This window comes from Salmo salar, chromosome 22 (genome assembly GCF_965601325.2).
Source record: "Salmo salar chromosome 22, fSalSal1, whole genome shotgun sequence".
Classification (NCBI taxonomy): Eukaryota; Metazoa; Chordata; class Actinopteri; order Salmoniformes; family Salmonidae; genus Salmo; species Salmo salar.
The window spans coordinates 6,646,968-6,671,239 of NC_138312.1; the positions used below are offsets into that span (position 1 = coordinate 6,646,968).

At 43.5% G+C, this 24,272-nt stretch overlaps 1 protein-coding gene across 1 annotated transcript in view; it reads right to left on the minus strand.

The window, feature by feature from the left end:
- The window catches only part of LOC106582664 (kinesin heavy chain), a 161,271-nt gene extending 138,588 nt beyond the window's left edge, over nt 1-22,683 (minus strand). Inside the window, exon 1 of the mRNA XM_014165938.3 lies at nt 22,055-22,683. Coding sequence (XP_014021413.3) covers nt 22,055-22,183 — 129 coding nt within the window. The 5' untranslated portion in view covers nt 22,184-22,683. The remainder of the gene's footprint in view (nt 1-22,054) is intronic.
- Nucleotides 22,684-24,272: the final 1,589 nt, after the last annotated feature.

The following is a 24,272-nucleotide window of genomic DNA, read 5'->3' on the forward strand; positions in this document are numbered from 1 at the left end:
AACCTGGCAACCCCAGCCGTCTGCTACACCAAGCAAGCCTCTTTGGCTCTGGCTCTGGCTCAACTGCTTAATTTACTTAACAACTTACTTAATAAAACCCTGTCCTCTCCTCGTCTCCTCGTCTCCACCCCTTCATCAGCCCTGATTGGAGAATACTTTAAAAGTGAAAACAATATGAGGGTGATTAGGCAGGTTTCACCTGGTCTGTTCTTACAGATTAGAGTGACGAAGAAGAGGCAAAATATTTTGAGACAGGCAATTTTGAGGCAATTGAGACAGAGGCTGTGGTCCAAATGGCATCCTATTCCATATATGGTGCACCACTGTTGACTAGGGACCATAAGGTTCTGGAATAGGCTGTCATTTGGAATGCAAGCCTATGGCAATCCTATCCCTCTTCAGAGTCAGACTCAGCTAGACAAAGATTAAGGGTTACAGCACACAGAAAGCCATTAGTTAGTTTACCACGATACTGTAATTCAATTAACAATCAGCTCCAAGCCTAATGTATTGACCTACCATGATGGAGATGGAGAGAGCTAAACAAACTACTCCACCTCTGTCTCTGAACTAACTGGTCCTTTATTAGCTAGAGAGAGTTCCAAACTAGCCAATCTCTTGCTCTTGGCTAGAGCTCCAATCCCTTTTATAATGGATCATCAAGATCAGATTGCAGCAGGAAAATATACACTCTATATGGTAGCTTACATGCACGGAGAAGCCAAACCTACAGAAAATCTCTGTTTGTGAGCACACTGGCCCTGTATTGGCTAGCTAGAGAGATCTAATCTATCCAACCTCTTGCTCTTATCCAGAAATCCAAGCCCTTCTATAATGGATCATCGACACTAGCCTAGCCTGGAATCCAAGTGGAATACCCCTCAATTGTTTCAATGAATTGTGTTGATGTAGCTTGGAATCCCAACTAAATATATCTTTGTTTTACTATTATACTGTTTCACTACACTGAAACAATATAATAGTGGGCAATACAAAGTGATACTCAGGATTCCAAGCTACATTAACACAGATTGCAGCAGTAGGAAAAAATTGGATAGCTAGCTACAGATGGGATAGGCCACACTTTTCATGCATGGATAGACCAAACCGACATGAGAAGCTAACAAGCTGTATCATATTATATCATTAATGTAAGCCCCATTTGTGACTACAGTACATATGGTGGTTGATCATAAATCATACCAGAACAAGACAGTGAGGATAATAAATGTGCTACAATCATATTCACCACATAGTGAGTGAGTGAGTGAGTGAGTGAGTGAGTGAGTGAGTGAGTGAGTGAGTGAGTGAGTGAGTGAGTGAGTGAGTGAGTGAGTGAGTGAGTGAGTGAGTTATAATCAATAGTGTTACATCAACATTAATATGCTAATGCCGCCAGCTAAATGATTTGGAACAGAATATCATCATCTTTGAAAATTATACAGAGCCCTAGTTGAGTGAGCAGTATTGTATTCATTAAAGGTGAACACTGTTACACAGAATCACTTTCATAAAAGAACGAGGCAGAGAATTAAATTAACCAGAAATTGAGGGAGCAATAGAGAAAATGAGGAGAGAGGGAGGGATAAAGAGAAGGAGAAGAGGTAGAAAAAAAGAGAGAAATAGCCTACCGCGTTGTTGTTGCCAAGAAGCGAAGCATCTCAAGAGATCTCAAACATTCGGACAGATTTAATTCAGAAATAGATTTAATTCAGCCAGCCCGAAGATACAGTATCTCCCACTTTAATTACATTTGGTAAAGGATTTGATTATTAGGCAAGAGGAACATCAAGGAAGAGGAGAAGAGTGTTAGGGGAAAGAGAGAAGGAGAGGAGGTTAAGAGAAAATGGGTGACCGCGTTGTTCTTGTCAAGAAGCTAAGAATCTGAAAAGGAATCTGAAACATTAGGATATAAACAGATTGAATTCAGCCTACAGATAGGGATTTGCTTCAGGCTGCAGTAAAGGATTTGCTTATTAGGCAAGGGGAACATCCAGAACAAGGAGGAGAGAGGGAGGGAGGGATAGAGAGAAGGAGGAGAGGTGGTAAAAAAAGAGAGAAATACTGGGTTGTTGTTGTTGCCAAGAAGCTTAAAGCCAGTGTACGCTACACGATTTTGGCCCCGATTTAGCTGTCCCAGACAATTCTTTGAGATCGGAGACAAAACCCCCATGTCATTGACTAATCGGGGAGGTCGGCCGACCACCGACGCTTGTTTAATGTGAACGGGTCAGAGACGCAATCTGAGGGTTATCGATCTCGTCTTTGAGCAGTACCAGACGTCCCAATATTTTCAAACATGCTTGATTTAATCTGCAATGCTCTTGTAGTGTGAGATGTGCAACGACAAGTTTTGAGAACGGTGATGACCAATAACCAATTAGAGCTTGCCAGAGAAGAAGCCAGTGAGATGATGACGTTGTTTCGCATCACACATAATGTGTAGACTCTCAGGAAGGAGTGATGACTACTGTTAGTATGCTTTTGTACTTACCTTTAATCTAAGCCAAAGTGTCAAATCGTTACAGCTCTGAAGTTCATAAGCAATGTTATTCAATTCAAAATGTTGGCTAGATATTTCAACTCTGTATGGCAAGCGTGAATGTCTGACGGAAAACATTTGAGGCTGCTTTGAGCACAGCTCACTGTAGACATGTTAAATCGAATCACATCATCACATCATAGTTTTCGCGAGACAGCATGGTATCTAGAATCCTCAAAACCAAGTGAAGAATCGCGTGTGACCCCCGTCTCTGCCACATCGTTTAGTGTGAGCACCACTACGTTGGCAAGACAAAAGAACAACAGGAAAGATGGTTGTTTAATGTGAGAGGTTTAGCGATGTTAGGATTTTGAAAATCGTGCAGTGTACAACTGGCTTAAGCCATGCATCTCAGGGGTGATCTCAAACATTGAGACAGAAAGAGAATGACTCAATTCCGCCTGCAGATACTCATCTGAATCATGTTCCACTATCAGTTCTTCTGAGTCCAGGGGTGTGTATGCATCACATCATGCACATGTGTGTGCATGTGCTCTGATATGGATATTTAAGCTAGATGCCCTCAGATGACACCACAGACAGACAGGGAATGATGTAAGGGTTAACGCTCCCCTTGGCATAACCAGACATGAGAACAGACTTGTGACATAAAAGAGAGAAATGGGCACAAAAAATACCCCCAGTTAGAACAGTCTTTAATGAGCATACTTATTTTTGGCCCAAATTGCATGCAAATTGAAATTATGTTCGTTGTCCGTAGCTTATGCCTGCCCATACCATAACCCCACTGCCACCATGGGGCACTCTGTTCACAACGTTGACATCAGCAAACCGCTCGCCCACATGGCGCCATACACACTGTCTGCCATCAGTTGAAACCGTGATTCATCCGTGAGAAGAGCACACATCTCCAGTGTGCCAGTGTCCATCGAAAGTAAACATTTGCCAACTGAAGGCGGATACAATGCCAACCTGCGTCAAGTCAAGACTCTGGTGAGGACGACGAGCACGCAGATGAGCTACTCTGAGACGGTTTCTGACAGTTTGTGCAGATATTCTTTGGTTGAGCAAACCCACAGTTTCATCAGCTGTCCGGTTGGCTGGACTCAGATGATCCCGCACGCTAACTAACAGGGATGTAAACAAATTTGTGCACAAACCTTGAGAGAAAAAAGCTTTTTGTGTGTATGGAACATTTCTGGGATCTTATATTTCAGCTCATGAAACATGGGACCAACACTTTACATGTTGCGTTTATGTTTTTGTTCAGTGTATACAGTGGAAGTCAGAAGTTCACATACCGCTTAGCCAAATATATTTAAACTCAGTTTTTCACAATTCCTGACATTTAATCCCAGTACAAATTCCCTGTCTTAGGTCAGTTAGGATCACCTCTTTATTTTAAGAATGTTAAATGTCAGAATAATAGTAGAGAGAATTATTTCTTTCAGCTTTTATTTCTTTCATCACATTCCCAGTGGGTCAGAAGTTTACAATCACTCAACTAGTATTTGGTAGCATTGCCTTTAAATTGTTTAACTTGGGTCTGTAACGGCCGTCGAAGGGAGTAGACCAAGTCGCAGCGGGTTGAGTGCTCATTTTTAACTTTTATTGAACACGAAAACAAAACAAGAAACGAACGACAGCTGAACAGTTCCGTCAGGTACAAAACACTAGACTGAAAACTACCACCCACAAACACAAGCTGAAAAACCTCTACTAAATAGGACCTCCAATCAGACGCAACAAGAAACAGCTGCCTCCAATTGAAGGTCAAACAAAAATCCTAAACATAGAAATAGAACAACTAGAAACGGACATAGAAATATACTAACATAGAACATATACCAAAACCCCCGAAACACATAAAACAAACACCCCCTGCCACGCCCTGACCAAACTACAATAACAAACAACCTCTTTTACTGGTCAGGACGTGACAGGGTGAAACATTTCGGGTAGCCTTCCACAAGCATCCCACAATAAGTTGGGTGAATTTTGGCCCATTCCTCCTGACAGAGCTGGTGTAACTGAGTCAGGTTTGTAGGCCTCCTTGCTTGCATACACATTTTCAGTTCTGCCCACAAATTTTCTAGAGGATTGAGGTCAGGGCTTTGTGATGGCCACTCCAATACCTTGACTTTGTTGTCCTTAAGCCATTTTGCCACAACTTTGGAAGTATGCTTGGGGTCATTGTCCATTTGGAAGACCCAATTGCAACCAAGCTTTACCTTCCTGACTGATGTCTTGAGATGTTGCTTCAATATATCCACGATATTATACGATATTTTTCCTCATGTGCAGTTGCAAACCGTAGTCTGGCTTTTTTATGCCGGTTTTGGAGCAGTGGCTTCTTCCTTGCTGAGCGGGCTTTCAGGTTTTGTCGATATAGGACTCGTTTTACTGTGGATATTGATACTTTTGTACCAGTTTCCTCCAGCATTTTCACAAGGTCCTTTGCTGATGTTCTGGGAATGATTGCACTTTTCGCACCAAAGTACATTCTCTAGGCGACAGAATGCGTCTCCTTCCTGAGTGGTATGACGGCTGCATTGTGTTTATACTTGGGTACTATTGTTTGTACAGATGAACGGGGTACCTTCAGGCATTTGGAAATTGCTCCCAAGGATGAACCAGACTTGTGGAGGTCTACAATTTAGTTCTGATGTCTTGGTTGATTTCTTTTGATTTTCCCATGATGTCAAGCAAAGAGACACTGAGTTTGAAGGTAGGCCTTGAAATACATCCACAGGTACACCTCCAATTGACTCAAATGATGTCAATTAGCCTATCCGAAGCTTCTAAAGCCATGACATCATTTTCTGGAATTTTCCAAGCTGTTTAAAAGGCACAGTGAACTTAGTGTATGTAAACTTCTGACCCACTGGAATTGTGATAGAGTGATTTATAAATGAAATAATCTGTCTGTAAACAATTGTTGGAAAAATGATTTGTGTCACGCACAAAGTAGATGTCCTAACCGACTTGCCAAAACTATAGTTTGTTTACAAGAAATTTGTGGAGTGGTTGAAAAACGAGTTTTAATGACTCCAACCTAAGTGTATATATATATAACTGTGTGTATATATATATATATATACATATTTATGCATTTGATAAGATGACATATTCTCTCAGGGAACCCCATTTTAATTACAGGGGACCCCACATGGGTCCCTGACTCCAGGTTTGGGAACCACCGTACTACTAACGTCTCTCTCTGCTTGCTTCCTCTCTGTTTGTCTCCTTTGCCTCCTGCATTGCAGCCTGCCTCACCACTGTCTCTCTCACTACTCTCTGTAATGAGAATTTAAGATTACAGCTATTAATTTCAGTCAACTGCTACTGCGGAGGTCAGGCTCCATTTAACATTAGCTTCTAACTTCATCCTTCTAGTTAGCTAGTTCTACCTAGCTAACAGTAGCCAGAGCCCTTGAGCTAAGTAGCTAACATTAACTAGCTAGCCACCTGACTGAAATATCACGACTATTTACCAGTTGTACATTCATTCTCCAAGAGTCAGGTTTTTTTTGTTTGTGTGTTGAAACAGCAGTAGTCGAGCAATGTTAAAAATAATTGCCTCATGTCCAGTCACAAGCCCACTGTCAGTGGCGTCTTTACATGCCACTTGCCAGCATTGGTCAGTCTGGGCTGAGATAGTTCATTTCACGTCCCAGCATGTGCCGTGGAAGGAGATTTGCCATTGGACAGAGTGGTGAATGAATGTGCTGTTAACAACGTTTAGAGTGTTGATCAACGCTGGGAATGCAATAAGAAGTGGGTAAACGATAATTAACTAAACAGAAAGGTGAGTAAACGCTATTTCACAAATAAAAAGGTGAGTTTACCCTCCACTACATTACTGAGCATAGACTACCTGTGTATTTTCCCTAGTGGCACGTACTGTTGACTTTTGGCCACATTAGAGAAAAATGCAGTGTATTTGTCTTACAGTAATGTTATACTACACTATTATATTCGGTTCTGTTATGGAGAATAATATCATTATGTGATCTTGCAGACATTGGTTCAGCTTTAAACTAACTTTAGATCACCATTCGAGCACCATTCGCCAGAGTAGCCTGTTCTCTACGAGTAGAGCAGAGACTGTGTGTAAAGTAAAGAATAAAGGAAAGGGAAAGGGGGTTACCTAGTCAGTTGTACAACTGAATGCCTTCAACTGAAATGTCTTCCGCATTTAACCCAACCCCTCTGAATCAGAGAGGTGCGAGGGGCAGCCTTAATCGACATCCACGTCTTCGGATGCACAGAACGTGATCCGCACATGTCAGAAGCTTCAGGATCTTTAGTCCGGGGATCCACAGCCACTCCATTATCTCTATGGTTACACCAATCTCTGAGGGTACTCTTCTCCCCTAGTTGTTAGTAGTATGCACCTAAGAATTAATTAGCTTTTCCCTTTGCGCCTCTCTCTCTCTCTATGTATCCGGGACCGTTCTCTCTCTCTGTCTCGCTTCCTCAATCTCTCTTTCTTTCTCCTTCTCTCTTCTCTCTCTCTTATTAATGACAGCCTTTCCCTTCAATGTTCTCTCTCTCTCTCTCTCTCTCCTCTCTCCATCCCTCCCTGCCTCCCCACTTGTGGTAATTATAGTTCTGTTCTGTTCTGTTTGGAGCAGTGAGTGAGAATGGCAGTGAACCGTGACAGGATGGATGCTGCTATGTCCTAATTAAAAACTATTGACACATCTCCTCTCTAGTTAAATAGATGCTTAAGTGATCATCTCGGGACAGCAAACCGTGTCAATATATCCACCAAACACCAGCTTCGAGGGTATTATCACTTTTATACCACGGGTTACCAACATATTAAAATAATGACTGACATATTTTCATTAGAAACATTATTTATTCATACTATTTCATCGTTCCATGAGCTATAGAAGGTACACGCTCTCTCTATGGTGTAGCTCATTGACATTCAGATTGGTTGCTGGTGTTGGCATGGGCATGACATTAGAAATAATTTCATATTTCTGAAGCAATGGGAGAGAATCTTTGTATTATTGAGACACAGTCAGGTCCAAAATTATTGAAGACTGTATAAATTAAATGATACAAATACTGAACTATATTGTATGCAAATGTTATACAAGTACAATTGCTCAGACAAATAGATTTTGTTGAACAAGAAATACTTAAAATCTAAAAAGGACGGGTCAAAATGATTGGCACCCCTGTTTTCAATGCTCCGTAAAATTCCCGTTGCGAGGTTAACACCACCGAGCCTTTTTCTAAAATGTTTTATGAGATTGGAGAACACATTGGGAGGGATCTTGACCATTCCTCCATACAGAATCTTTCCAGATCCTTGATATCCATCATCTGCACTTATGGCTTATAAACTATCCGGCCACTGAGATGGTCATTGCAAAAGTATCATGTTGTGGTCAATTAAACATTTCTTTGTGGAGTTTGATGTGTGTTAGGGGTTATTGTCTTGCTGGAAGATCCACTTGCAACCAAGTTTCAGCCTCCTGGCAGAGGCAACATAGCCTCGTACAAATCTTGCGAGCTTACGTTCTCTTTTGCTACATGGATACATTTATAATATACTGCTCCAAAAAATAAAGGGAACACTTAAACAACACAATGTAACTCCAAGTCAATCACACTTCTGTGAAATCAAACTGTCCACTTAGGAAGCAACACTGATTGACAATAAATTTCACATGCTGTTGTGCAAATGGAATAGACAACAGGTGGAAATTATAGGCAATTAGCAAGACACCCCCAATAAAGGAGTGGTTCTGCAGGTGGTGACCACAGACCACTTCTAAGTTCCTATGCTTCCTGGCTGATGTTTTGGTCACTTTTGAATGCTGACGGTGCTTTCACTCTAGTGGTAACATGAGATGGAGTCTACAACCCACACAAGTGGCTCAGGTAGTGAAGCTCATCCAGGATGGCACTTCAATGCGAGCTGTGGCAAGAAGGTTTGCTGTGTCTGTCAGCGTAGTGTCCAGAGCATGGAGGCGCTACCAGGAGACAGGCCAGTACATCAGGAGACGTGGAGGAGGCCGTAGGAGGGCAACAACCCAGCAGCAGGACCGCTACCTCCGCCTTTGTGCAAGGAGGAGCAGGAGGAGCACTGCCAGAGCCCTGCAAAATGACCTCCAGCAGGCCACAAATGTGCATGTGTCTGCTCAAACGGTCAGAAACAGACTCCATGAGGGTGGTATGAGGGCCCGACGTCCACAGGTGGGGGTTGTGCTTACAGCCCAACACCGTGCAGGACGTTTGGCATTTGCCAGAGAACACCAAGATTGGCATATTCGCCACTGGCGCCCTGTGCTTTTCACAGATGAAAGCAGATTCACACTGAGCACATGTGACAGACGTGACAGAGTCTGGAGACGCCGTGGAGAACGTTCTGCTGCCTGCAACATTCTCCAGCATGACCGGTTTGGCGGTGGGTCAGTCATGGTGTGGGGTGGCATTTCTTTGGGGGGCCGCACTGCCCTCCATGTGCTCGCCAGAGGTAGCCTGACTGCCATTAGGTACCGAGATGAGATCCTCAGACCCCTTGTGAGACCATATGCTGGTGCGGTTGGCCCTGGGTTCCTCCTAATGCAAGACAATGCTAGACCTCATGTGGCTGGAGTGTGTCAGCAGTTCCTGCAAGAGGAAGGCATTGATGCTATGGACTGGCCCGCCCATTCCCCAGACCTGAATCCAATTGAGCACATCTGGGACATCATGTCTCGCTCCATCCACCAACGCCACGTTGCACCACAGACTGTCCAGGAGTTGGCGGATGCTTTAGTCCAGGTCTGGGAGGAGATCCCTCAGGAGACCATCCGCCACCTCATCAGGAGCATGCCCAGGCGTTGTAGGGAGGCCATACAGGCACGTGGAGGCCACACACACTACTGAGCCTCATTTTAACTTGTTTTAAGGACATTACATCAAAGTTGGATCAGCTTGTAGTGTGGTTTTCCACTTTAATTTTGAGTGTGACTCCAAATCCAAACCTCCATGGGTTGATAAATTGGATTTCCATTGATTATTTTTGTGTGATTTTGTTGTCAGCACATTCAACTATGTAAAGAAAAAAGTATTTAATAAGATTATTTCATTCATTCAGATCTAGGATGTGTTATTTTAGTGTTCCCTTTATTTTTTTGAGCAGTGTATAATTCTACTTGGTAAATGTAGTATACTATAATTGCAGCAGCCTCAAATACCATAGGTATAGCTGCTCAAATACAATTAACTGTGAAATAACCAGCCAACCAGACATGCAGGGTGAGCATGAAGAGCGAGATTGGCCCTGCTGTTTACCCAGTTCAACTTTTCCCTCTCCTACCGGCCGGGGTCCAAGATTGTCAAGCCAGATGCCCTGTCTCACCGCTATAGCCCCACGGTTACCACCCCGGAGCCCGAGACCATCCTCCCACCTCGTGTCTGGTGACGGCACTCAGCTGGGGAATAGGGAAACAGGTCCGGGAGGCGCAACGGTCCCAGCCGAACCCTGGGGGGTGCCCAGATAACCGAATGTTTGTGCCTGACGCTGTCCACTCCGCGGTCCTGGATTAGGCCCATTCCTCCAGGCTTGCCTGCCACCCAGGCTCCCATCGGACCCTGGCCTTCGTGTGACAACGCTTTTGGTGGCCTACTTCCGGATGTCGCTGCGTTTGTCGCCGCCTGCACAGTCTGTGCTCAAAACAAGACTCCTTGGTAATTTCCGACTGGTCTTCTGCAACCACTGCCTGTCCCTCACCATCCCTGCACCTCTTCTGGATCGATGGACTCCCCGTGGACATGGTCTCCGACCGGGCTCCTCAGTTCTCGTCCCAGTTCCGGAAGGCATTCTCGTCCCATCGGGTCGTCGACCAGCCTGTCCTCTGGGTTCCACCCCGAGTTCAATGGCCAGTCGGAGCAAAGTAACCAGGACCTCGAGACTACTCACCACCTGGAGCCAGCAGCTTGTGTGGGTGGAATATGCCCGCAACATCCTTCCCTGCTCTGCCACAGGCCTATCACCATTTGAGTGTTCCCTGGGCTATCACCCCCGCTCTTCCCCAAACAGGAAGAGGGGGTCGGCATACTTTCTGCCCAGATGTTTGTCCGCTGCTGTCATCATACCTGGAGGAGAGCCCGGTCGGTTAATTCGACGTTGTCTGCATCTGGGTCTTATCTTGAAATCTGATAGTAGCTGGCATGGCCAGCACACGTGAGATTTGGTTCTGGGTCCCTCATGAGAGGGCATATGAATTGCATATAATGGGCATATGAGGGCATATAATGGGCATATGAATTGCTCCAAGTGGACAAAAATAAGTTGTTTGAATTAATTATTTTCAACTCACAGCAAAGGGAAAGTATATACTCCATCTGTCTGAGAAAATTAAAGGAGAAACATATGGATCTTTCAGCAGGCAGGTGACTCAGAGGGTAAAAATACTGTATGCCAGCAAGCTGCAGTATGTAAGCCAGTGGCATACAAAGAGAAATATAGAAGTAAGCTATATGTAAGCCACTGGATAAACGTAGCCTACAAAGAAAAACTAAAATCGAAAAACCCTGAGCCTTCCACTTAGGGACAAGGATTGAGCAGCCAGCAAGGTGAACTGAAAAACTCTTCAGTAACATTCACTGGCAAGGTTTGCAATTTCATGTGGTTTTAGGAAGCTACTTGTCTTCATCCTCCATCAGGCCTTGTATAGCCTATGTGAGATACTGATGGCAACAACAGCAACAGCAATCGCAAACCAATTCAAACCAAACCAAATCAATTCAAGAAACTATTCAATAAATGGACACTAAATCGAAACGCTACCTCCCACTGCACTTCAAGGCCATGATAATATCAAGGAGAGCTGCTGTCTGAGCATGAGCTATGTTGAATGCTTGTGGCAAGCCATTGTGTGAAAAAGTTGTGTGTGTCACGCTACGACCCAATACTAACAAGAACACAGACGTTCTTTTGTGTGTGTGTGTTTGAGTGTGTGCATGCATCTGTCTCTGTGTGTGCATGTATGCTTCTGTCTGTGTGTGTGTGACACACACCACGTTGTTAACAAGAACACTCAGATACCCAAGTCAGAGTACACCCTCTGCATACTCCACTGTCCCCAGGCTGAGATGAGAATATTCTTGCCAGAGGAACAGCGGCCGGGTCCCACAGGCACCACTCAATTTACCCTGCTGCTGTATGCTGATGAAGAACTGTGACACCAGTGACATGACCAGTGACATGACTCATCAGCACATTAACCACATTTTTGATCTATGTGATTCCGGCAGGAAATTAACTCACAATCTTTACTTTGCTAGTGGCGTCATGGTCTTACCAACTGAGCCCGCACAGGACAATGGAGGTAGCAAGGCCAACAATGACAATGAAAATCAACCACAATTTTAAGACCATCAAAGCGACACTGTCAATTTTTGTTTTCACTAACCGCCTGATGGCTTTGCTGTGACACACACAAATGGTCCCTTGTGTCTCTGGTTTTCTGTGATGTTCCTAATCCTAAATTAATCTGACGGCTGTATCATAGCCCTACTACTCTTTAATGACACACACCACACACACACTTTCTTTCTCTCTCTCTTACACTCTCTCTCTCTCTCACACACACACACACACACACACACACACACACACACACACACACACACACACACACACACACCACACAGAGACACACACACACACATTCACTCTCACTCTCATATTCACTCTCCATCTCTCTTCACTGACAGATTCCCTAGAAGAGATCCATCCCAGTGGCTGAGACATATGTGGAGGGAATAGGATACACACATGCATTTGTATGATAGCCAACCAACAACACACATCCAGTGCAATAAGCTTCAGGAAGACCACAAGTGCTTTTGATAGTTTCCTGCAGGAGAAGCAGGAGAGGATCAGAGTGGGTGTGTGGTACTTGGAATTCATTTGAAATGTAATTAGATAGCAATTTTCCTGGATATTATCTTTCTGTTATTGTCAGCCTTTGGTTTACACAATGCAACAGTACTGTGTATTTGTAGAATGGGTGGGGCTAAGAATTAATCTATGTGTACAATTTCAATATTTTTTATATTTTTTTACAGTGATAAGTAATATAAACATATAGGCCTAATTATAATGGCTGGTTTTTGTAGGGTAAATAATGTGAATTCTACCATTCTACCTGTATGTTTCGACGTCCTTTCATGAATGATGATGTGGGCCTATGTACTATAATATAAAATCAATACAACCCTCATAATTACACCAGGCTGATGTATGCCAGATCATAGACTATATAAAGATGAATGGACCACAAAGATACACTCTAGTTTACAGTAAAAGTCCTGTTTATTTGATATTACATCCAAGATGTTATAAAAGCCATGTCATTTTTGTATTTTTTATTTTTTTATTTTACCTTTATTTAACCAGGTAGGCTAGTTGAGAACAAGTTCTCATTTGCAACTGTGACCTGGCCAAGATAAAGCATAGCGATTCGACACATACAACAACACAGAGTTACACATGGAATAAACAAAACATAGTCAATAATACAGTAGAACAAAAGAAAACAAAAAGTCTATATACAGTGAGTGCAAATGAGGTAAGATAAGGGAGTTAAGGCAATAAATAGGCCATGGTGGCAAAGTAATTACAATATAGCAATTAATCACTGGAATGGTAGATGTGCAGAAGATGAATGTGCAAGTAGAGATACTGGGATGCAAAGGAGCAAGATAAATAAATAAATACAGTATGGGGATGAGGTAGGTAGATAGATGGGCTGTTTACAGATGGGCTATGTACAGGTGCAGTGATCTGTGAGCTGCTCTGACAGCTGGTGCTTAAAGCTAGTGAGGGAGATATGAGTCTCCAGCTTCAGAGATTTTTGCAGTTCGTTCCAGTCATTGGCAGCAAAGAACTGGAAGGAAAGACGACCAAAGGAGGAAATGGCTTTGGGGGTGACCAGTGAGATATACCTGCTGGAGCGTGTGCTACAAGTGGGTGCTGCTATGGTGACCAGTGAGCTGAGATAAGGCGGGGCTTTACCTAGCAGAGACTTGTAGATAACCTGTAGCTATTGGGTTTGGCGACGAGTATGAAGCGAGGGCCAACCAACGAGAGCGTACAGGTCACAATGGTGGGTAGTGTATGGGGCTTTGGTGACAAAATGGATGGCACTGTGATAGACTGCATCCAATTTGTTGAGTAGAGTGTTAGAGCCTATTTTATAGATGACATCACCGAAGTCGAGGATCAGTAGGATGGTCAGTTTTACGAGGGTATGTTTGGCAGCACGAGTGAAGGATGCTTTGTTGTGATATAGGAATCCGATTCTAGATTTAATTTTGGAGTGGAAGTCTGGAAGGAGAGTTTACAGTCTAACCAGACACCTAGGTATTTGTAGTTGTCCACGTATTCTAAGTCAGAGCCGTCCAGAGTAGTGATGCTGGACGGGCGTGCAGGTGCGGGCAGTGATCGATTGAATAGCATGCATTTAGTTTTACTTGTGTTTAAGAGCAGTTGGAGGCCACGGAAGGAGAGTTGTATGGCATTGAAGCTCGTCTGGAGGTTAGTTAACACAGTGTCCAAAGAAGGGCCAGAAGTATACAGAATGGTGTCGTCTGCATAGACGTGGATCACAGAATCGCCAGCAGCAAGAGCAACATCATTGATGCATACAGAGAAGAGAGTTGGCCAGAGAATTGAACCTTGTGGCACCCCCATTGAGACTGCTAGAGGTCCGGACAACAGGCCCTCCGATTTGACACACTGAACTCTATCAGAGAAGTAGTTGGTAAACCAGGCGAGGCAATCATTTGAGAAACCAAGGCTGTTGAGTCTGCCAATAAGAATGTGGTGATTTACAAAGTCGAAAGCCTTGGCCAGGTCGATGAATATGGCTGCACAGTAATGTCTCTTATCGATGGCGGTTATGATGTTGTTTAGGACCTTGAGCGTGGCTGAGGTGCACCCATGACCAGCTCTGAAACCAGATTGCATAGCGGAGAAGGTACGGTGGGATTCGAAATGGTCGGTAATCTGTTTGTTAACTTGGCTTTTGAAGAACTTAGAAAGACAGGGTAGGATAGATATAGGTCTGTAGCAGATTGGGTCTAGAGTGTCACCCCCTTTGAAGAGGGGGATGACCACGGCAGCTTTCCAATCTTTGTGAATCTCAGACGATACGAAAGAGAGGTTGAACAGGTTAGTAATAGGGATTGCAACAATTTCGGCAGATCATTTTAGAAAGAGAAGGTCCAGGTTGTCAAGCCCAGCTGATTTGTAGGGGTCCAGATTTTGCAGCTCTTTCAGAACATCAGCTATCTGGATTTGGGTGAAGGAGAAATGGTGGGGGCTTTGGCGGGTTGCTGTGGAAGGTGCCAGGCAGTTAACCCGGGGTAGGGGTAGCCAGGTGGAAAGCATGGCCAGCCGTAGAGAAATGCTTTTTGAAATTCTCAATTATAGTGGATTTATCGGTGGTAACAGTGTATCCTAGCCTCAGAGCAGTGGGCAGCTGGGAGGAGGTGCTCTTATTCTCCATGGACTTTACAGAGTCCCAGAACTTTTTTGAGTTAGTGCTACAGGATGCACATTTCTCTTTGAAAAAGCTAGCCTTAGCTTTCCTAACTGCCTGTGTATATTTGTTCCTAACTTCCCTGAAAAGTTGCATATCACGGGGGCTATTCGATGCTAATGCAGAACGCCACAGGATGTTTTTGTGCTGGTCAAGGGCAGACAGGTCTGGAGTGAACCAATGACTATATCTATTCCTAGTTCCATTTTTTTTGAATGGGGCATGCTTATTTAAGATGGTGAGGAAGGCACTTTTAAAGAAAAGCCAGACATCATCTACTGACGGGTTATATCCCAAGATAATATTCAAGATGTTATAAGAAGTGGCCTGTGTGGTCCAGCGGTGGCCTGCGTGGTCCAGAGTCGACATGGGTTCGAATCCGGCCCATCGCCCTTAGATTCACCTTCCCTGTCTTTATAACGCTTCACGATCTCTTCACTAAAGCAAAAAAATAAAAGGAGTGGGACTTTCAAAAAAAAGACTCAGATGTTATAAGAATAAGATCCAAGACAACTCTTTAGATTATATCCAAATCCTCAGATACAATTAACTCTGTATAAGAATGGACCAGCTAGATCCACTCATGTTTACTGTAGAGCTCCTGTTATCCCACTGTATCATCTACAGTACATTGTAATAAGATAAGTTAGAAACTCAGTACACTGTAAGATAAGATCTTCACTTTACAATAAGATCTACAACATGGTAAAATAAGGGGCGAAAGGTAGTCTCAAGATTAGAGCGTTGGGCCAGTAACACAGCCGTTGCTGGTTCGAATACTGGAACCAACAAGGTCCCAAAAAATCTGTTGCTGTGCCCTTGAGCAAGACAGTTACAGTGGCAAGAAAAAGTATGTGAATCCTTTGGAAAAACCTGGATTTCTGCATATATTGGTCATAAAATTTGATCTGATCTTCATCTAGGTCACAACAATAGACAAACACAGTCTGCTTAAACTAATAACACAAACAGTGATATGTTCTCATGTCTTTATTGAACACACCGTGTAAACATTCACTGTGCAGGGTGGAAAAAGTATGTGAACCCTTGGATTTAATAACTGGTTGACCCTCCTTTGGCAGCAATAACCTCAACCAAACATTTTCTGTAGTCTGCACAACGGTCAGGATGAATTTTGGACCATTCCTCTTTACAAAACTGTTTCAGTTCAGCAATATTCTTGGGATGTCTGGTGTGAACTGCTCTCGAGGTCATGCCACAGCATCTCAATCAGGTTGAGGTCAGGACTCTGACTGGGCCACTCCAGAAGGTGTATTTTCTGCTGTTGAAGCCATTCTTTTGTTGATTTACTTCTGTGTTTTGGGTGGTTGTCCTGTTGAATCATCCAACTTCTGTTTAGCTACAATTGGCAGACAGCCTAACATTCTCCTGCAAAATGTCTTGATAACCTTGGGAATTCATTTTTCTGTTGATGATAGCAAGCTGTCCAGGCCCTGAGGCAGCAAAGCAGCAAAGCAGCCCCAAACCACAGTGTTGTGTGTTCCTTCCAATCAACTCAATTGTAGTTTCATCTGTCCACAGAATATTTTGCCAGTAGCGCTGTGGAACATCCAGGTGCACTTTGGCAAACTTCAGACGTGCAGCAATGTTTTTTTTGGACAGCAGTGGCTTTTTCCGTGGTGTCCTCCCATGAACACCATTCTTGTTTAGTGTTTACATATTGTAGACTCGTCAACAGAGATGTTAGCATGTTCCAGAGATTTCTGTAAGTCTGTAGCTGACATTCTAGGATTCTTCTTAACCTCATTGAGCATTCTGCGCTGTGCTCTTGCAGTCATCTTTGTAAGACAGCCACTCCTTGGGAGAGTAGCAACAGTGCTGCACTTTCTCCATTTATAGACAATTTGTCTTACCGTGGACTGATAAACATCAAGGCTTTTAAAGATACTTTTGTAACCCTTTCCAGCTTTATGCAAGTCAACAATTCTTAGGTCTTCTGAGATCTCTTTTGTTCGAGGCATGGTTCACATCAGGCAATGGTTCTTGTGAATAGCAAACTCTAATTTTGTAAATGTTTTTTTATAGGGCAAGGCAGCTCTAACCAACATCTCCAATCTCGTCTCATTGATTGGACTCCAGGTTTGCTGACTCCTGACTCCAATTAGCTTTTTGAGGAGTCATTAGCCTAGGGGTTCACATACTTTTTCCAACTAACCAATAATTTGTGTTTTTAGTTTAAGCACACTATGTTTGTCTATTGTCTATTGCTAGATGAAGATCAGATCAAATTTGATGACCAATTTATGCAGAAATCCCGGTTATTCCAAAGGGTTCACGTACTTTTTCTTGCCACTGTAATCCAAATTGTGGGTGTTTCAGGGGGAGTTGGGATATGCAAGAAACACAGTTGTGTGTAACAGGACAAACATGGACCTCCCGAGGGCACAGTGGTCTAAGGCACTGCATCGCAGTGATAGCGGTGCCACAAGAGATTCTGGGTTTTAAGTCCAGGCTCTGTCGCAGCCGGCAGCGACCGGGAGACCCATGGGGCGGCACACAATTGGCCCAGCACCGCCCGGGTTAGGGGAGGGTTTGGCCGGCAGGGATTTTCTTGTTCCATCGCGCACTAGTGACTCCTATGGCGGGCCAGGCACAGTGCACGCTGGCACGGTCGCCAGGTGTATGGTGTTTCCCCCGACACATTGGTGTGGCTGGCTTCCGGGTTAAGTGGGCATTGTGTCAAGAAGCAGTGTGGCTTGGTTAAAAAAATATATATACTAAAATAAAAATACACAGGACCAATACACTGAACAAAAATATAAACACAACGTGTTTGTTTCATAAGCTGAAATAAAAGAGCCCAAGAATGTTCCAGAAGCAAAAAAAACATTTATCTCAAATGTGGTGCACAAATTTGTTTACATCCCCGTTAGTGAGCATTTCTCCTTTGTCAAGATAATCCATCCACCTTAAAGGCATGGCATATATAGAACTTGATTAAACAGAATGATAATTACACAGGTGCACCTTGTGCTGGGGGCAATAAAAGGCCACTCTAAAATGTGCAGTTTTGTCACACAACACAATGCCACAGACGTCTCAAGTTTTGAGTGAGCGTGCAATTGGCATGCTGACTGCAGGAATATCCACCAGAGCTGTTGCCAGGGAATTGAATGTTGATTTCTCTAAAATAAGCTGCCTCCAATGTTGTTTTAAAGAATTTGTCAGTACATCCAACCGGCATCAAAACTGCAGAGCACGTGTAACAACGCCAGACCAGGACCTCCACATCTGGCTTCCTCCTCTGCGGGATCATCTGAGACCAGCCACCTGGACAGCTGATGAAACTGTGTGTTTGAACAACCAAAGAATTTCTGCACAAACTGTCAGAGAAGCTCATCTGCGTGCTCGTCGTCCTCACCAGGGTCTTGACCTGACTGCAGTTCAGCGTCGCAGCTGACTTCAGTGGGCAAATGCTCACCTTTGATGGCCACTAAATCAAATCAAAGTTTATTTGTCACGTGCGCCGAATACAACAGGTATTACAGTGAAATGCTTACTTACAGGCTCTAACCAATAGTGCGAAAAAAGGTGTGTGTGTGTGTGTGTGTGTGTGTGTAGGTAAGTAAAGAAATAAAACAACAGTAAAAAGACATTTGAAAATAAGAGTAGCAAGGCTATATACAGACGCCGGTTAGTCAGTCTTATTGAGGTAGTATGTACATGTACTGTAGGTATGGTTAAAGTGACTATGCATGATGAACAGAGAGTAGCAGTAGCGTAAAAAGAGGGGTTGGCGGGTGGTGGGACACATTGCAGATAGCCCGGTTAGCCAATGTACGAGAGCAATGGTTGGTCGGGCCAATTGAGGTAGTATGTACATGAATGTATAGTTAAAGTGACTATGCATATAAGATAAACAGAGAGTAGCAGCAGCGTAAAAGAGGGGTTTGGGGGGGCACACAATGCAAATAGTCCGGGTAACCATTTGGTTACCTGTTCAGGAGTCTTATGGCTTGGGGGTAAAAACTGTTGAGAAGCCTTTTTGTCCTAGACTTGGCACTCCGGTACCGCTTGCCATGCGGTAGTAGAGAGAACAGTCTATGACTGGGGTGGCTGGGGTCTTTGACAATTTTTAGGGCCTTCCTCTGACTCCGCCTGGTGTAGAGGTCCTGCATGGCAGGCAGCTTTGCCCCAGTGATGTACTGGGCCGTACGCACTACCATCTGAAGTGCATTGCGCTCGGAGGCCGAGCAATTGCCGTACCAGGCAGTGTTGCAACCGGTCAGGATGCTCTCAATGTTGCAGCTGTAGAACCTTTTGAGGATCTCAGGACCCATGCCAAATCTTATTCGTTTCCTGAGGGGGAATAGGCTTTGTCGTGCCCTTTTCACGACTGTCTTGGTGTGTTTGGACCCTTCTAGTTTGTTGTTGATGTGGACACCAAGGAATTTGAAGCTCTCAACCTGCTCCACTACAGCCCCGTCGATGAGAATGGGGACGTGCTCGGTGCTCCTTTTCCTGTAGTCCACAATCATCTCCTTAGTCTTGGTTACGTTGAGGGATAGGTTGTTATTCTGGCACCACCCAGCCAGGTCTCTGACCTCCTCCCTATAGGCTGTCTCGTCATTGTCGGTGATCAGGCCTACCACTGTTGTGTCGTCTGCAAACTTAATGATGGTGTTGGAGTAAAGCCTAGCCATGCAGTCGTGGGTGAACAGGGAGTACAGGAGGGGACTGAGCACGCACCCCAGTGTTGCTTGCCTCGAAGCGAGCATAGAAGTTATTTGGATCGTCTGGTAGGCTCGTGTCACTGGGCAGCTCGCGGCTGTGCTTCCTTTTGTAGTCTGTAATAGTTTGCAAGCCCTACCACATCCAATGAGCGTCGGAGCCGGTGTAGTATGATTCAATCTTAGCCCTGTATTGATGCTTTGCCTGTTTGATGGTTCGTCACAGGGCATAGCGGGATTTCTTGTAAGCTTCCAGGTTAGAGTCCCGCACCTTGAAAGCGGCAGCTCTACCCTTTAGCTCAGTGCGAATGTTGCCTGTAATCCATGGCTTCTGGTTGGGGTATGTACGTACAGTCACTGTGGGGACGACGTCCTCAATGCACTTATTGATAAAGCCAGTGACTGATGTGGTGTATTCCTCAATGTCATCGGAAGAATCCCGGAACATGTTCCAGTCTGTGATAGCAAAACAGTCCAGTAGTTTAGCATCTGCTTCATCTGACCATTTTTTTATCGACCAAGTCACTGGTGCTTCCTGCTTTAATTTTTGCTTGTAAGCAGGAATCAGGAGGATAGAGTTGTGGTCGGATTTACCAAATGTAGGGCGAGGGAGACCTTTGTACGCGTCTCTGTGTGTGGAGTACAGGTGATCTAGAATTTTTTCCCCTCTGGTTGCACATTTAACATGTTGAAAGAGATTTGGTAGAACTGATTTAAGTTTCCCTGCATTAAAGTCTCCGGCCAGTAGGACACTCTTCATGGATGAATCACAGTTTCTTCTCTTCTTTTTCACTCCTTTTTTTTTATCAAACTCCAAAAGCAAAGCACAGTTTAGATATGATCAAACATTTCTACATGTTATTAATGACATGGGACATACCAGTCGATATCAGATCAATCCAGGCCAATTAGTCCAACCCCAGCCAGATGAGATATTGATGAAGTGATCAGTAAGTCAGTCTGATATAACAGTCTGATATTTACGGCCTGGGTTGCATCCCAAATGCACCTTATTCCCTTTTAAAGCTGCAACAACTTTTTGGGTGACCCGACCAAATTCATATAGAAATGTGAATTATAAATCTGACATTCTCATTGAAAGCAAGTCTAAGACGCAGTTGATATGTTCTATGTGTGCTATTTCTATGTTTCTCATGCTTAAATGTTGTCTTTTATTTTCGGGTTTTGTACACCAGCTTCAAACAGCTGAAAATACAATATTTTTGGTTATGGTACAATGATTATCAACACTATACTTGCCTGTTTTGTCACATAAACTGAAATTAGGCAAACTACTCAAATTTTTGCAACCAGGAAATGGTGGAGCGATTTCTGCATAGTGCATCTTTAATGTACTACTTTTGACCAGGACCCATGGGACACTGTATAGTGAATAGAGTGCCATTTGGGACGTAGCCTTTGAAAATGTCAAGCCCATTGGATGTCCTTTCTGAAACTGATCACCATTGATCACCACAGCCCTATAAAGACATGCTAAGTGATCTGTGTTATTTTAGATGACAGATCTATCCCACTGTGCCTAAACTGGTTGAACCAACTTGTTTCCATGTCATTTCGACACAAAAATATCTATGTGATGACGCTGAAACAACGTGGAAAACTGATTGACCTAAATCCAATGACATGGTGACATTTTTTGTTAATTTAACGTTGAATTCACGTTAGTTGACAACTCAACCAATTGTAAATCAAAACTAGACATTCAACTGATGTCTGTGCCCAGTGGGCTATTGTCTCACAGGTCATACAATGAGCTCTTTCCCAATAATCGATAGGTTAAGCCTTGTTGGCTGATCAGAAATTATACATACATACAGCCTATTATGGTATACTAGGGTCTACCACTACCTGAATGGTTTGAATCCATGCAATAAGTGAATTAACTATTATTCTGGAAAACCAATGCTGCAACATTAATTAATGAACTGCATTGTATATCTGACTGAATGTAGGCTATAGGCTACAGCCAGCAACTCTTGAAAGTGATGTGAGAACTTGATGATGACAAGGAGGACTGGAGGAGGAGGATGACAATTACTGTCTGTATGGTTTCATCAAATCAGTTACTGGCTATACAACAAGCCTGAACTTCAGGGAAACTGTGTCCAGACTTGACCAATAGTCAGAGGGTGACAATGTTTGTAGCGTAATGGTTTGTAAAGACACTGTGTAGGCCTAACCCCTGCGTCACCTTTTTGGATGATGCATCATAATCATCATCACTAAAATGAATGGCAACAAATCTGTCAAAAGAAGAATGAGCAGAAATAACAACTTACCGCGATGCTGACGGTGTCATCTCCTTGGAACAAGGGGATGAATTTGTCTCCACGGATAATTTCGGACTGATTCAGAGGACGGAAGCGACATAGCACTTTGATGTTACATTCTGCGCTAGCATCGGCCATTGTGAGAAAGGAATCTGATGTGCCCCCGAAAAGCAAAATATATATTTTTGAAACCAAGTTACTTTTTGCCTTAGACTATTTAATCTAACATAAACCCTATTGATGTCGACAATCTCTCTTTTTTTGCAATGGACAAACTGAGAGTTGGCAGGAATTTTCTGCTTTTTGCTTAAGGCCAATTTCGATTTAAAACAAAATGGTTATGTACATCTCGGAGAGTTTGCTGTCTTCAAATAGCACACGAACAAATAAATATACTTGAATAGGCCAACATTTTTATAATAGTATGTCCATGCAGTCCGTTATAATTTAAATGTTAAGAGTATTCCAAGCGGCTCCGGCTCCAGACGGTCAGCTGTTGTAGTGAGAGATGCAAGAGAAGAGATTTTTGAAGCGTGCATATGCCGAACGCTTAGCATCAGCGGCAGGTCTCGTCTTTAGCACCGGGCGTGGTCTGCACGGATCCAAGCCAACGTTAAAGTGGTAGCCTACTCGCATCACTCTCATCAGCACCACTGACGATAGAGCGGTTGCCTATCGACCAAATCCGGTGTTATATTTTGTCTAACAGCCCCATCATGCGACCATTGCCCCATTTTTTTTATTTTTTTTTACAATTCATTTGACATTTAATAGGCCTGTATGTGATATTTAGAGTGATTGAAAGAGATGGATATGCTATTTATTTAAATCGACTCACATCTAGACTAGTAGGCCTGGAATAGGCTATACTTAGCCTAACAAACGTTTTGATTCACAATATGTTGTACCTTATTCCAATTGTCCATTTCATAAAAACATGCTTTTAGGATTACATTCCCTAATCCAGGGTTCTCCAACCCTGTTCCTGGAGAGCTACCGTTCTGTGGGTTTTCACTCCAAACCGGTTGTAAAATTCAGTGTATCAACGAGCTAATTATTAGAATCAGGTGCGCTAGATTGGGTTTGGAGCGAAAACCTACAGGACGGTAGCTCTCCAGGAACAGGGTTGGAGAGCCCTGGTTTATTAGGACCGTGGAAAAGTAGGTTTGAGTTTCGATATTCGCCAGACATTCGGAAATACAAACTTCAATAGCTCGAGAATGTTTTGAGCTAAATACCTTAGGTTAGGCTCTTTACGAAGGGAAAAAAGTGTACAACATTGCACAGGTCTTATTTTCCCGATTTCGACCCGAGTTTCATAATCACATGGAAATGGCGTAGGCAGTCTGACACACAGTCAATGCAACTAGTTAGGGACCGTCAACAAAGTGCATGATCACAATATTCACATTTCAAAAGCTCTTCAACCACATGACTTAACAACCTAATTTCAATTGTCCATTATGCCTTACATAGAGAGACATGTTGAGCACCCGTTGGCTTTCTCACAAAATGCTACCAACATGTTTATATATACACTGAGCAAAAATATAAACCCAACATGTAAAGTGTTGGTCCCATGTTTCATGAGCTGAAATGAAAGATCCCAGAAATGTTCCGTACACATAAAAATCTTATTTCTCTCAAATTGTATGCACAAATGTGTTTACATGCCTGTTATAGAGCATTTCTCTTCTGCCGAGATAATACTCCACCTGACAGATGTGGCATATCAAAAAGCTGATTAAACGTCATGATCATTACACAGGTGCATCTTGTGCTGCGGACAATAAAAGGCCATTCTAAAATGTGCAGTTTTGTGACACAACACAATGCCACTGATGTCTTAAGTTTTGAGGGTGTGTGCAATTGACATGCTGACTGCAGAAATGTCCACCAGAGTTGTTGCCAGAGAATTCAATGTTAATTTCTCTACCATAAAATGCCTCCAACATTGTTTTAGAGAATTTGGCAGTACGTCCAACCGGCCTCACAACCGCAGACCATGTGTAACCATGCCAGCCCAGGACCTCCACATCCGGCGTCTTCACCAGCGGGATCATCTGAGCCCAGCCACACGGACAGCTGATGAAAATGTGGGTTTGCACAATCAAATCATTTCTGCACAAACTGTCAGAAACTGTCTCAGGGAAGCTCATCTTTGTGCTCGTCGTCCTCGCCAGGGTCTTGACCTGACTGCAGTTTGACATTGTAACTGACTTTAGTG